This window comes from Gasterosteus aculeatus, chromosome 3 (assembly GCF_964276395.1).
Source record: "Gasterosteus aculeatus chromosome 3, fGasAcu3.hap1.1, whole genome shotgun sequence".
Lineage (NCBI taxonomy): Eukaryota > Metazoa > Chordata > Actinopteri > Perciformes > Gasterosteidae > Gasterosteus > Gasterosteus aculeatus.
The window spans coordinates 16,523,137-16,538,773 of record NC_135690.1 but is presented as its reverse complement, the minus strand read 5'-3'; the positions used below and the strand labels follow the sequence as shown (position 1 = coordinate 16,538,773).

Here is a 15,637-nt window from a genome sequence, read left to right as displayed (position 1 = left end):
GCGTGCCAGCACTTACTCTCCCTCCCCTAGATAGTCTGACAAACACACAGGCCTACATGGGAGGAAACATGGCGCTAGCTAATATGGCGCTAATTACTACTAATATTACTACAAATATTTTTATGACTAATAGTATGTGTATTACAGCTGTTTCTACTGCTATTGATAAACCTACTATTACTACTTCTACCGCTAGTACTACTAGTACCACAATTACATTTATAACTGATACTATTACTACAAACAAGTTCAAACCTCTTTTTATTCATCTCAGGTTTTGTTATTTCTGTATTTTTTTTAAATTCATTTACGATCTATTCTATTCAAAATCTATTGAAATTCAATTTCCCCTGCATTTCCCACAGCATTTCTCTAAATGAATTTCAGCTCTTATGCCTGTAACAGCAATGTTTAAATAATTATTTCTGTATTTTTTCAGCTGTTTTCATTTCTGCTTTTTCAGCAACTAGCATCTATTGAAATTCCTTTCAGCTTCTCGCATTTCTGTATTTTCAGCAATTTCAAATAAATTTCAGCTCTTCTAATATCTGTCACTTCAGCAAATGTATTAAAACTCCCTTCAACTTTCTGTAATTTCAGCAATGTTCTGAAGTTCATTTCAGCTTTCAGCTTCAACGCATTTTCAGCAGGAAATGCATTTTCTAGTTACATTTAACATTTATATTATTTAACAACTTTGTGTTACTGCCAAACATTGTCCTTGCAAAAGTTACTCCATGAATTTACATGAATGTGTCTCTAAATGATTGATAAAGTGACATGCTAAATGTAGCAAAACTGTTAAGCATATTTTATAATATGAGAAGCAAGGTCATGTAAATAGCCTTTTCAGTGATGTCACATTACAACATGTGTACTTGCGTGCACAAGGATATTATGAGTTCCCAGATAAAGAGACGATGGCGGTCTGTCCTTTTTCTCCCGTGAATATGTAATACTAGGAGGTATTAATTAACCTCTTTGGTGACTGTACTGACGATAAACTGCTGTAGGATGCCTAACGCTACAAAAACTGCACAGGATTTTAGAACGTGCAACATTTTACAAACGGCGCCCCATACATAACAGAGCGACAGGCCGTTCATTACAATAGCTGACTTTTTTATCCAAAGTGACTATGGTTACAATAAGTGCATTTCAACCATAAGGATACAAACTCAACATAAACATAAAAGTGCAATTTCATCATAGGCAGGTGGCGACGGTTCATGTGACCTGGCGATCACATCGTAGGCAGGTGGTGTCAACGGCGGCGGAGAGGGGATAGAAGGCAGGACTCAAACATAGGGTTTTAAATTTTTTTTTAAAAAGGCTAGATCCCAAGAAGCCAGACGTAGACAAGAAGCATGAACACGGTGACATGAGCCTCCAGACAATATGCAATAACGCGACAAGTAACAAGAGACACACATGGCTTAAATACACTAGGGAGGTGCTGGCGATTGGAAACAGCTGGAAACAATCATGACACGACAGACAATCACAGCGGAAGACAGGACAAGGCAGGAAGTGAAGTTACCAGGGAGACATAATGCAGAAAACTACAAAATAAAACAAGACGTGAACCCCAAACCGTGAAAGGTGGCGACCTGGCGATCGGATAATGGAAACATGGCGATAATGAAAGAGGCGTGTCAACGCAAAAACAATAAAAAGACATATGTATCGACCGCACACGCTAAACAACCCATTTCTAGTGGTCGGGTGAACGGGGGGACGGGGGGTGGCTGTTGTCAGTCCGCTGGTGCTCTCTCTCCGCTATAGATAGAGTACGTAAATGGTTTATGTAATATGCTAGATAAGGTGACCGAGGAAAACAGAGAGCTATACTGGCTGGGTGATCTAAATATTGATTGGCTGTCTGATATTTGTCCTCTGAAGATTAAGATTAAAACCATGACAGACACCTGTGGTTTATCTCAATTAATGGATCAACCAACAAGAGTTTCTAGTAACAATACAGGATCTTTAACATCAAAATGTATTGATCATATTTACACCAATAATCCTGATATGTGCTCAACACCTATTTCTGTAACAGTTGGCTTTAGCGATCATAACTGTATTGCTGTTTCCAGAAGAACTAAGCTACCTAGAGCCTTTCCTAAAATAATTATGAAGAGATCTTATAGGGTATTTAATGAGGAGAGTTTTTAAAATGAATTGGATAATATTGAATGGAATTCGATTAGTGAAATCAATGATGTGGATGCATCCCTTGATTTATTTATGGATTGTTTTATGAGAATTGTTAACCATCACGCTCCATTAAAGAAATTTACAGTTAAAGCCAAAAGTGCTCCTTGGGTTGATACTGAGTTAAGGAGCTTAATGGCTCAAAGGGAAGAGGCTAAAAAGGTTGCGGTACTTTCGGACTCTCTTGAGGACAGAACATTTTATCGTATTTTAAGGAATCAGGTGACCAAGGAGAATAGAGTGAAAAAGAAAAAATATTTTCAGAAGAGAATTAACGATAGTGGTACAGATAGTAAGAGAATGTGGAATGTACTCAATGAAATCATGGGGAAAAAATCTACTTGCACTTCCTTTGTTGAATTGGATGGAGTTTATTTGACTAAGCCAATACAGATTGCAAATTATTTTAATGATTATTTTGTTAATAAGGTTTTTAACTTTAGAGAGACAATGAAATGCACTGTTGGTTCCAAGTCAAATGAGCTAATTGAAAGGTGTATTATGAAAGATAAAATGTGTAGTTTTGAATTGAATCAGGTTAATGTTGTACAGGTGGAAATGTTGTTGAGATCTTTAACTGTTGGTGGGTCTGTTGGTACAGACAACTTGGATAGTCGGCTGTTAAAGTTATCAGCTGGACATATTTCTAAACCAATCTGTCACATTTTTAACAGATGTCTGATTAGTGGTGTGTGTCCAAAACTGGGAACTTGGAAGGAAGGCAAGATAATCCCTTTACCCAAAGATACAAAATCAACTTTCTGGGGCCCAAATAGTAGGCCTATTAGCATTCTGCCTATTCTAAGTAAATTACTGGAAAAGATTGTATTTGAGCAAGTACAAGATTACTTTTCTAACAACAATTTGACTACGATGTTTCAGTATGCTTATAGGAATGGTCATTCCACCTGCACTGCAATGACGCAAATGTCGGATAGCTGGCTAACAGCAATTGATAACTCAATGCTAGTGGGTACAGTATTACTAGACTTCAGTGCTGCCTTCGATGTGATTGACCATGACATTTTGATTTCCAAACTCATTAGTTCATTCATCAGCAATCAGGTGGTTTAAGAGCTATTTGTCGGAGAGGTCGCAAAGAGTTTATTTTAACGGTGTATTTTAGGAAGTCCCTGGATTGTGGTGTTCCTCAAGGAAGTTGCCTCGGACCTTTGTTATTTTCGATTTTTACGAATGATATGCCGTATATACTCAGTAAGGCTACATTAACTATGTTTGCTGATGATTCCACTCTTTATTATGCAGCCCCCACATGTTCAGAGCTTAATCAGGTTCTGTCTTGCGAGATGAGCAAATTGTATAACTGGATCAAAACAAATAAACTTGACCATTCCTATAAGCAAAAACTATGAGTATAATATTTGGTTCTAAGCATAGACTATCTGATAATCCGAAAATTAGTATACAAGTAAATGGTCAAAATGTACAGCAAGTAAAAAAGGTGAAGCTTCTTGGACTTTGGCTGGATTCCACATTGTCATGGTCTGATCACATCAACAAAGTGGTTGCTAAAATGGACAGAGCTGTAGCAGTAACGCATAAATGTTCATAATTTCTAAATTCACGGTTGTTCAGTCGTGTTGTTTGTACATTGGCTTTGTGTCATCTGGATTACTGTTCTGTTGTATGGTGTGCTGCAGCAAGCAGTCATTTAAAAAAATTACAAGTGGCTCAAAATAAGGCTGAGAGACTGGTTCTTGGTTGTTCTTTGCGAACTAGAGTTGCAGAGATGCATGACCGTCTTGCTCTGCTGGTGCTCAAGCATAGACTATCTGCTAATATTTTAGTTTTTTTTAATAAAATCATTAACACCCGGATTCCTAAATTTCTTTATGACAATATAATTTACTATTCAGATATGCATTCACATTACACAAGAGGGGCGAATAGTCATCAGATTTCTTTACCCCTACCTAAATCTGACTCTATGAAGAGGACCGTGTTTTATAGGTCAATTGTGCTTTGGAACAATCTTCCAGTTGGGGTTCGTAAAATCAAGGGAAAAACTGGTTTTAAAAAAAAGATTAAGACTGCATTTGTTTTTAACATCATAACATCGTCTGGAATGGTTGAGCGAGGTTGTATCATGTGTCCTGGTGTTTTGCATTATTTTTTATTACTTTAATCAGTACTTTATTATTATTATTATTTTTTTTGTTTGGACCCCAGGAAGACTAGCTGTCGCCTCAGCGTCAGCTAATGGGGATCCTTTTAAACAAACAATAAACAATATTTAGCGGTTTTAATCGAGTCGATTTGTTACAGAACAGTACAATACATACATTTAATACAATTACAAATAACTTTATGCAACCTATTTGCCCCCAGACTCCCTGCTAACGTTATCAGTGTTTAAATAAAAGGAACAGATCGGCTCCGGCTCCTGCAGGCTCTGTTTCTTAGCATATACCCTGTGTGTTCCAAAAGAGATAATGATTATCTGATGAAATGCACAAATCAATCACTGAATAGCTAAAGTTAAGTACTGAAGAGTACCTTGTTCACTGATACTGATGTTATTTGAACTGTCATTTAACACAAACTGGATAATAAATGTCTGAAGGTTCAGATCCCACTGGAACTGTGGCTGTAAATCAATTAACAAGGATTAGTCAAAATATGGCTGTGAATAATGGGGACAAATAAAAAGTTCAACATTCTTCACATAATTGATGTTTTGAACCATTGAAATACTCGTTTGACGATGTAAGAAAAAATTACATATATGAGTTATTCATAAGTCATTGTTATAAGTAGGTTTACTCCTGAAACATGGTTCTCTTCTTTATTGTCTATTCAACAAATCAGATGAACTCACCCTGTCCAGTCTCTGTTTGGCTCACACACACACACACACACACACACACACACACACACACACACACACACACACACACACAGGAACGCTCCGTCCCATCGATCAACATAAAATGATTGACAGGATCAGAGAAGTGACTTTAAAACCCACATCCAACAGTCTGATTCTAGGTGAGCGCCGTGCTGCAGGTAAGACACATTCCTATTTTATTTCATCTCATGACTTTCTGACTGGAAATAAGATGAAACAAGACAAGTAATCATTTAAAAATTAACTCTAATATCAATAGTGTGAGTTTGAGTCTGTGTTTTTATGGACAGGCTAATGTCATTACAGCCATTTATTACACACGTCTGTGAACGAGTCCTCTCCTGTCGTAGGGAATTCAAACAAGTATTTGAGTGAAGCAGATACAGAGAGTCATTTCATGTCTGAAAGCATTGACCGTCATCAGGGACAATCACCTGTCTTACAGGTTGCAGATGTTCACATCTGGGCATACCTGTATGCTTATTTTAAAATCTTCTCCGCCAATTGCATCAAATCAAAAATACCAGACAATTTATCTTCTGTCTCTTAAAAATACCAACATATTTATGTAATTACTCGGTTTACTTTTAGGCTAATTTTGAGAAATGAAGATTCACTGTTAATTAAATAAGTCTTTAAACATCCTTTGGTTCTGAACTTCTGAACTTCTGATCAAGGATCACTACTGTTACCGTCGCCCCTTCTGAGACGAAGTCAAAAAGAGTTGACTATTTCAAATTTAAAAAATATATAGAATTTATTAACTAACAGAAGCAATACAATTACAAAGTTAAGACTATCAGCGTAGGAACAGTACTTCACCTCTAAATTTGAGTCCAAGAGCGACAATTAGCTGGTTACGTATTGTTTAATGCCCTAAATTGGCGAGGAGAAACTTTTACAGTAAAACATTCATGAAGTGTTTCAAACTCATGTGAATTTTCAAATTCCAATTTCCTCTTTTACAATTACAGTGAAGATTTGTAAAGAACAAACCACAGCCTTTTCAGAAAGATGTCCTCCCAAGTCCGCCTGAGGCTGCTGCCGAGAGCCAGATGCATGTTCGACGAGCCCGTCCAGGTGAAGGTGGCCGGTCTCAGGTCGAGACAGATGGTCACCCTGAGAGCCAGATCCACTGACGAGAAGGGAGTGGTGTTCAGCTCCTCGGCCACCTTCAGGGCTGATGGGAGCGGGCAGATCGACCTGGAGAGGGACCCCTCCCTCGGTGGGACCTACACAGGCGTTGAACCCATGGGTCTGCTTTGGTCCATGAGGCCGAACACTTTGCACATGAAGTTCCAAAGAACTAAGTCTCTAAACCCCCACGGAGTGAAGATCTCAGTTCATGACCAGGAAAAGGAGGAGGGCAGGATCCTGGCAGAAGCGACCAATGAAAGGCTCCTGATCGGAGACGGGGTCATCCGGCGCACGGTCAGAGAGGGGAATATTCGTGGGGCCCTCTTCACTCCGCCAGGTTCTTCTTTGTCTCTATCAAATATTCAAATCCTTTAATAACCAACATTAAAAGTAATGGATTATCAATTATGTTTTGATAGGATTTAGCTGCAGTGTTATAGTAGTGTTAACCTTCTCTGTTTCGATCCAGGAGATGGTCCGTTCCCCGCTGTGTTGGATCTCTACACCTTCAGTGGAGGTTTGTCAGAGAAAAGGGCCTCCTTGCTGGCAAGCCGAGGGTTTGTGGTTCTGACTGTAGCGCTGTACGGTAACATCGACAGGGCGAGGAACATCAAAGAGGTCCATCTGGATTATTTAGAGGAGGCAGTGGAGTTTTTGAAAAAACAACATAAGGCAAGTTGTTTGAACTGTAAACTCTTAATCTCTGAGAAAACAGTTGTTTTTTGGGACACCTTTTTGCAGGTTTTCTGTCTATAACACTGCCAAAATATTTAATAACAAGCAGCTAATCGTTGGTATGTTGGACCACAGGTTGGTGGTAAAGGAGTTGGTGTGATATCCATTTCAAAAAGTGGAGATCTGGCACTGTCGATGGCCTCTTACCTGCAAGGTGTCGAGGCCGTAGTGTGCATCAACGGCTGCTCCGCCAACACGCTTCTTCCTCTCTACTATAAGAAGAGCCAGATCCTCCCCCCGTTAATGGTTGACCTCAGCAAGCTGATTCCCACTGAGTCGGAGGCCTTCAATACCAAGAAGGTTCTGAACGACCCTCGTGCAGAGGAGAACGAGGCCACGCTGATCCCTGTGGAGCGGGCGGAGGGACGTTTCCTCTTTGTGGCCTCAGAGGACGACCTCAACTGGGACAGCAAGGCTTACTTGGACATGATGGTGGAGCGACTGCAGCGTAACGGGAAGGACAACTTTGAGATTGTGTGTTACCCCGGAGCGGGACACTGTCTAGAGCCGCCTTACGGACCCTACTGCCCCTCCAGTTTGCATGCAGTTGTCGGCAGTCCGGTCCTTTTAGGGGGAGAGGCCTGGTCCCACGCTGCTGCTGAGGTCCACCTGTGGGAGAAGATCCAGGAGTTCTTCAGGACTCACCTGAGCTGTGATGCTACGCAGACTAAAGCTAAACTCTAGATGCAAATATCACGATGTGAGAGAGATGGGTAACAGCTGAGGGGGGGTTACAACTGTAATCAAATAAAACAAGCAAATAATAAAACTACCGAAATATAAACACAAAGCATGATTACTGAGTTTGTATTAGTATGTGACTTTAACGTATTGTATTGAGATGTTTTATCAAATATACAAAGCTTTCTAATTGCCTCTTTGCCTTTTGCCAACACTCAAATTATGACATTACATTCTCTATTTGGCAGCGTCACGACCCGGCAGAACACAGTTGCAGGGTTTTAAGGGATTTGTAGTCTTTATTAGTAAGACTGGATCTCCAAGGCAGAGAAATAAATACGATCTGTAACTATTGTCTAGATCACACTTCTACCAATAAATAATTTAGGAAGAAGTGTGGCTATAAAAACTAAATCGACCAAAAGTCGCTCCACTCGAGGAAAACAAAAAGGCTTCTAACTTCATCAGAATTCCGGGTAAACACTCTTTGGACAGAGGCAACGTCACTTAACAAAAAACACTGCTTAAAACTGGAGGCACTACGAAAGATTATCAAAACAAAATTCACTCCCTACGGAGGAAACAAAGGACGATGAAAACATTAACCATTAACCTAAATGTATGATTGCACAAAATCAGAATTACTCTATTGGAGGAAAAACAATGGAGCAGAACACCATGACGTGGTTTTAGTCTTGCTAGACAAGACCTCCATAAAACCATCCTTGGGGACAAAAAGTGAATGAATTAAAAATCCTTCCTCAGGTTTAACGTTACATTGTGACAGGATGTTATTGTGAGCAGTAATTAAGTTAGATAAAATTACTGAATTGTGTTATATTAATAATTTCAATATGAATTCAACATGCTAACTTTATAACTAATTTCTAATAACCCACAAACTACAATTCTATCACTAAATATGATCACATGTATTATAATTTCTACCACTAGGTGTGCTCTTCTGCTTAATCCCTGACCGATTTGACTATAATAGAAGATAATTTAAGAGCCAACCATGTGTTCAATCTATTGACTATCAGCGTAGGAACAGTACTTCACCTCTAAATATGAGTCCAAGAGCAACAATTAGCTGGTTACATATGATTTAATGTGCTAAATAAGCGAGGAGAAACTTTTACAGAAAAACATTCATGACGTGTTCATTTGCTTTGTCAAAGTGTTTCAATCTCAAGTGAAATTTTAATTTCTCTTTTACAATTACAGTGGTGTTCAGCTCCTCGGCCACCTTCAGGGCTGATGGGAGCGACCTGGAGAGGGACCCCTCCCTCGGTGGGACCTACACCGGCGTTGAACCCATGGGTCTGCTTTGGTCCATGAGGCCGGACACTTTGCATATGAAGTTCCAAAGAACTAAGTCTCTAAACCCCCACGGAGTGAAGATCTCAGTTCATGACCAGGAAAAGGAGGAGGGCAGGATCCTGGCAGAAGCGACCAATGAAAGGCTCCTAATGGGAGACGGGGTCATCCGGCGCACGGTCGGAGAGGAGAATATTCGTGGGGTCCTCCTCACTCCGCCAGGTTCTTCATTGCCTCTATCAAATATTCATATCCTTCAATAACCAACATTAAAAGTAATGGATTATCAATTATGTTTGATAGGATTTAGCTGCAGTGTTATAGCAGTGTTAACCTTCTGCGTTTCAATCCAGGAGAAGGTCCGTTCCCCGCTGTGTTGGATCTCTACACCTTCAGTGGAGGTTTGTCAGAGAAAAGGGCCTCCCTGCTGGCCGGCCGAGGGTTTGTGGTTCTGACTGTAGCGCTGTACGGTCACAGCGACAGGGCGAGGTGTCACGGTGTGGTTCACTTCCTGTTGTATTTTGTAGTTTTCTGCCACTCGTGTCCCCGGGTAACTTCACTTCCTGCCTTGTCCCGTCATCCCCTGTGATTGTCTAATAGTTTCCACCTGTGTCCAATCACCTGCACCTCCCTTGTGTATTTAAGCCGTGTGTCTCTTGTGTCACTTGTCGCGTCATTGTCTTTCGTCGTGGATGTCCGTAGTTTCATGCCTGCTGTTTTCCCCCCTGGTTCCTGTGTGTTTTTGCCCCTTGGCCTTTTGTTTTGCCGTTGTGACTATTAAAGTCTTTTGTTTTTGAGAAGTCTGCATTTGAGTCCTGCATCCCTGACAGCGAGGAACATCAGAGAGATCCATCCGGATTATTTAAAGGAGGCAGTGGAGTTTTGTGCCCCTCGAGGAAAACGAGAAGGCTTCTAACTTCATCAGAATACCGGGTAAACACTCTTTGGCCGGAGGCAATGTCACTTAACAAAAATTACTCCTTAAAACTGGAGGCACTACGAAAGATTATCAAAACAAAATTCACTCCTTATGGAGGAAACAAAGGACGATGAAAACATTAAACTATTAACCTAAATGTATGATTTCACAAAATCAGAATTACTCTCTTGGAGGAAAAACAACGGAGCAGAACACCATGACGTGGTTTTAGAGGCTTAAACAGGAATTGACAAGACAAATGGACCAGACAAAATAAAACAAACCCGACAAGTTCACCGCGGTGTGACAGGCAGATTGTCATATTTAGGGGTTTTAATCGAGGAAAGTAGCCTCTAGATGCCGATGTAAGCTTTAAAATAAGGTGATCGAGTCCTGCATTTGTTACAGAACAGTCGATATGGAGATTTTTATCTGCAACTGCTTTGAGGACAATATAAGCTAAGCACATACATATAATACAATTACAAGTAACTTTATGCAACCTATTTGCCCCCAGACTCCCTGCTGACGTTATCAATGTTTAAATAAAAGGAACAGATTGGCTCCTGCAGGCTCTGTTTCTTAGCATATACCCTGTGTGTTCCAAAAGAGATAATGATTATCTGATGAAATGCACAAATCAATCACTGAATAGCTAAAGTTAAGTACTGAAGAGTACCTTGTTCACTGATACTGATGTTATATGAACTGTCATTAAACACAAACTGGATAATAAATGTCTGAAGGTTCAGATCACACTGGAACTGTGGCTGTAAATAAATTAACAAGGATTAGTCAAAATATGGCTGTGAGTAATGGGGACAACTGATAAGTTGTCACCCACTTTCACATTGAGTTTAAACAATGAAAGGAATTTTAAGATGCTGCCTTGGGCTCTGTAAATATTCAACATTCTTCACATAATTTATGTTTTAAACCATTGAAATACCTGTTTGACGATATAGAAAAAAGACCTTATATGAGTTATTTATAAGTCATTGTTATAAGTAGGTTTACTCCTGAAACATGATTCTCTTCTTTATTGTCTATTCAACAAACCAGATGAACTCACCCTCTCCAGTCTGTTTGGCTCAAAAGCACACCCACACACACACACACACACACACACACACTTAAGAACGCTCCGTCCCATCGATAAACATAAAATGATTGACAGGATCAGAGAGGTGACTTTAAAACCCACATCCAACAGTCTGATTCTAGGTGAGCGCCGTGCTGCAGGTAAGACACATTCCTATTTTATTTCATCTCATGACTTTCTGACAGGAAATAAAAAGACGAAACAAGACAAGTAATCATTTAAACATGAACTCTAATATCAATAGTGTGAGTTTGAGTCAGTTTTTTTTTATGGACAAGCTAATGTCATTACAGACATTTATTACACACGTCTGTGAGCGAGTCCTCTCCAGTCGTAGGGAACTCAAACAAGTATTTGAGTGAAGCAGATACAGAGAGTCATTTCATGTCTGAAAGCATTGACCGTCATCAGGGACAATCACCTGTCTTACAGGTTGCAGATGTTCACATCTGGGCATACCTGTATGCTTACTTTAACATCTTCTCCGCCAATTGCATCAAATCCAAAATACCAGATAAATTATCTTCTGTCTGTAAAAAATACCAACATATTCATGTAATTACTCGGTTTACTTTCAGGCTAATTTTGAGAAACGAAAATTCACTGTTAATTAAATAATAGTCTTTAAACATCCTTTGGTTCTTTGATCTGTGGAGTTCTGAACCTCTGATGGATCACTACTGTTACCGTCGCCCCTTCTGAGACGAGAAGTCAAAAAGAGTCAACTAACTAAAGTTTAAAAATGATAAAGTATTAACTAGCAGAAGCAATACAATTACAAAGTTAAGAACAGTATGAATAGTATAATATTTTGTGAAAAAGTCCCATGGTCCAGGTGTAAAGCTAAACTTATCAAGCCGGTTCCAAAATAATTCTACCAGCCCTTCCCCTGTGTTTGTCCTTCAAAAACTGCTCCAAGGTATTTATGACTCTCTGCTGGCTCCATCTGGTGGTCAAATCTGAAATCCCTGACTGACCTGCTTAAAACCCTGACCGATTTGAGCATAATAGAAGATTACTTAAGAGCCAACCATGCGTTCAATCTATTGACTATCAGCGTAGGAACAGTACTTCACCTCTAAATATGAGTCCAAGAGCAACAGTTAGCTGGTAACATATTATTTAATTTGCTGAATTGGCGAGGAGAAAGTTTTACGGAAAAACATTCATGACGTGTTCATCTGCTTCGTCAAAGTGTTTCAAATTCAAGTGAATTTCCTCTTTTACAATTACAGTGAAGATTTGTAGAGAACAAACCACCGCATTTTCAGAAAGATGTCCTCCCAAGTCCGCCTGAGTCTGCTGCCGAGAGCCAGATGCATGTTCGACGAGCCCGTCCAGGTGAAGGTGGCCGGTCTCAGGTCGGGACAGATGGTCACCCTGAGAGCCAGATCCACTGACGAGAAGGGAGTGGTGTTCAGCTCCTCGGCCACCTTCAGGGCTGATGGGAGCGGGCAGATCGACCTGGAGAGGGACCCCTCCCTCGGTGGGACCTACACCGGCGTTGAACCCATGGGTCTGCTTTGGTCCATGAGGCCGGACGCTTTGCACAAGAGGTTCCAAAGAACAAAGTCTCTAAACGCCCACGTGGTGAAGATCTCAGTGCACGAGGAGGAGGAGGGAGACGAGGAGGGCAGGATGCTGGCAGAAGCGACCAATGAGAGGCTGCTGATTGGAGACGGAGTCATCCGGCGCACGGTCAGAGAGGGGAATATTCGTGGGGTCCTCTTCACTCCGCCAGGTCGGTGGCCTTTAAGCCTCTAAGTTGCATAAAAAATCTTCACCCAAGAGATCAAAGATACAATGAATTGACCTTTTTTACAATTGAAAGTGACGAAAACAGAACACACATGATAGCTAGCATGTAGCATGTATATCACTCTCAATCCTCCCTCAATGTTTTTTCCGATCCAGGAGTGGGTCCATTCCCTGCAGTGCTGGATTTATACATTTTAGGGGGAGGTTTCTCTGAGAAGAGGGGCGCTCTGCTCGCCACTCGAGGATTTGTGGTCCTGACCGTAGTGGCGTACGGTTACGATGACTTGCCCAAGAAGATGAAAGAGATCCATCTGGATTATTTCGAAGAAGCAATACAGTTTTTGAGAAAACAAGATAAGGGGAGTTCTCTAAATCTTTTGAGATTTTTGGTGACACATTTCAGAGTGTGGTTGTCTAACCACCCTTAGAGGACTTAGAGAATACTTCATGCCTATCTGCAGGAAAACTAATGCGTAATTCATTTTGTTCCCCCTGCAGGTTGGCGGTAAAGGAGTTGGTGTGATTTCAATTTCGAAAACCGGAGATCTGGCACTGTCGATGGCCTCTTACCTGCAAGGTGTCGAGGCCGTAGTGTGGATCAACGGCTGCTCCGCCAACACGCTTCTTCCCCTCTACTATAAGAAGAGCCAGATCCTCCCCCCGTTAATGGTTGACCTCAGCAAGCTGATTCCCACTGAGTCCGAGGCCTTCAATACCAAGAAGGTTCTGAACGACCCTCGTGCAGAGGAGAACAAGGCCACGCTGATCCCTGTGGAGCGGGCGGAGGGACGTCTCCTCTTCGTGGCCTCAGAGGACGACCTCAACTGGGACAGCAAGGCTTACGTGGACATGATGGTGGAGCGACTCAAGCGTCACGGGAAGGACAACTTTGAGAGCGTGTGTTACCCCGGAGCGGGACACTATCTAGAGCCGCCTTACGGACCATACTGCCCCTCCAGTTTGCATTGGGTGATAGGCAAGGTGGTGCTGTTGGGGGGCGAGGCCGGGTCCCACGCTGCAGCTGAGGTCCACCTGTGGGAGGAGATCCAGGAGTTCTTCAGGACTCACCTGAGCTGCAATCTTGTGCAGATTAAAGCCAAAATGTAGAGATAAATACGGATACACAATCTTCAACGAATGAAGTTGATACATTAAATCATTTCTTTGTAGAATCTAGAACAGATGCAAGAGTGATTTTTACTTGCCTTCATATGAATAAACATTTTAACTTCATACAACCTTAAACAAGTCTCATCTTTATGCCTCTTCTGTTCCTTCCAGACATTCAAAGAACGACGTGTGGAGCTTTTATAGATTCATAAATGTTTCAACCTTCCCGTCAGTCTCGTCATACCGCTGCAAAGCAGCCTTGGAAAGAAACACAGAATGGAAGAGACCTGAAAAGGGAAATGAGAGGCAGGGTACCAAATGTGACTTATAGGCAACAATCTCGTGCTCATCTTTCTCCTCCGCTCGGAGGCGACAGATGAGGCATCATTGTTCCACGCGGCCTCTTCTCAGTGCAAACCCGTCAACATAGCGGCGCCAGCCTCGATCCGTCTCCATTTACTGGGTTGCATTGTTTGAAAAGCTCTTTCACTGCCTTTCGTTGACTCCGCGTGTTTGTGCTTTGCTCCCTTTCTGTCGTCTCCGTTCCACGGGGTTCTCGTCAGCCTTCGGGCTTCTGAAAGGGAGGGAAATGTACCTGCGCTTGCAAACGGAAGCTTGAGGGCTGTATTTGCTCCACAGGTGGAAATGGATGCGGTGGCCTCCCTGTCATGTGACGGGAGGTTATTATTTCCATGTTATCATCCATCTTGCAACTGTGTATCATGAACATTCAAAGATGACAAACTATGATGAAGAACCATCTCCGAGCATAGGCCTGAAACACAACAGCCTCCACGCTGAATGCAGATTACGATCACAATCTTGATTCTTGGGCAAACTTTTGTGATTTGTTGACTGAATTTAAAGATAAGAAGATACAATTCAAACTGAAAGCCGTCGTAGCAGCTCCTCTTTGTGTGGATGCGTACTCATACTTCATGTGCTACTGCGTGTGCATCCAGGAAGGTCTACCCACCCTTTTATCTACCTGTCTTAGCTGCTCTCTTCCCTGGATGTTTGTCTTGTGCACAATGTGTGTATTCAACCATGTCGTTCTTCCCTTGTGCAATAAACTGGATTTCTAAATTCCGCTGAGGTGAAACCGCGGTCGTTGAGCTCACTTCCCTCCTCCTGCTCGCTGGGTTTAAAGCCGTGGCTTCGGCCACAGACGGAGCAGTGAGGGAGTTTGTAAAAAACGCATACACATCAGCACTGACCGTCCAAACAGAGACTCCGACCACGCTGCTCCCCCTCTCTCATCTGTGATCACGTGCAGGACTCCATCCGCCCCCGACGGGACATCCATCACCACGCTGCCTTCTGATTTGGTGCCGCAAGCACCTTTGTGCAAACTAGCTCTAATGTGCAGTAATGAAGTTCGCAAGAGAGAAACACAAGTCCTTATTGACAAAGTTTCAACTGTGATCTCGTGCCAGATTTTGTGGCTAAACACATATATTGTTTTGCATAATCTAGATTACGATGTTCCAAAAGGCCCTTCTGCCTCGTCGGGAGTTTAGCTCTACTTGCGCTGGCCGTCCTCTTTCAAGCTACAGCTGTTTAAAACCGCCCCCCAAAATACAATTACATGTTAAATGTTCTAACTGTCGGCCTTTGACGGCAAAAGACTCGCCTTCCTGCAGCGCTTTCGTGTCCGACACGACGTGTTTGCTCGTTGCTTCTGAAGGGGTGCAGTTTAGTGCCACTCAGCTTCACGCCCCACATGGCTCGGTGACACCGAGGGGCAGGAGTTTAAGTTCTCCCTCAGAAGGGTCAACCTGAAATAAAA

At 41.9% G+C, this 15,637-nt stretch overlaps 2 protein-coding genes across 3 annotated transcripts; both read left to right on the top strand.

Annotated features, from left to right (window-relative positions):
* The first annotated feature begins 5,093 nt into the window (after positions 1-5,093).
* LOC120816633 (acyl-coenzyme A thioesterase 1-like) lies at positions 5,094-7,748 on the top strand. Of its 2 annotated transcripts, none has more exons than XM_040172395.2 (4): positions 5,094-5,244; positions 6,061-6,560; positions 6,693-6,895; positions 7,034-7,748. In XM_040172395.2, exons 2-4 carry the CDS (start codon positions 6,101-6,103, stop codon positions 7,640-7,642), a joined length of 1,272 nt encoding a protein of 423 aa, XP_040028329.2. In that variant the 5' UTR covers positions 5,094-5,244; positions 6,061-6,100; the 3' UTR covers positions 7,643-7,748. The 2 variants fall into 2 exon arrangements, with proteins under 2 accessions (XP_040028329.2, XP_040028331.2); XM_040172397.2 differs by having other exon boundaries at positions 5,126-5,244; positions 6,097-6,560.
* A 4,424-nt stretch (positions 7,749-12,172) lies between these two features.
* LOC120816632 (acyl-coenzyme A thioesterase 1) lies at positions 12,173-13,977 on the top strand. Its single transcript, XM_078099735.1, has 3 exons — positions 12,173-12,721; positions 12,895-13,142; positions 13,237-13,977. Exons 1-3 carry the CDS (start codon positions 12,256-12,258, stop codon positions 13,843-13,845), a joined length of 1,323 nt encoding a protein of 440 aa, XP_077955861.1. The 5' UTR covers positions 12,173-12,255; the 3' UTR covers positions 13,846-13,977.
* The last annotated feature ends 1,660 nt before the right edge of the window (positions 13,978-15,637 follow it).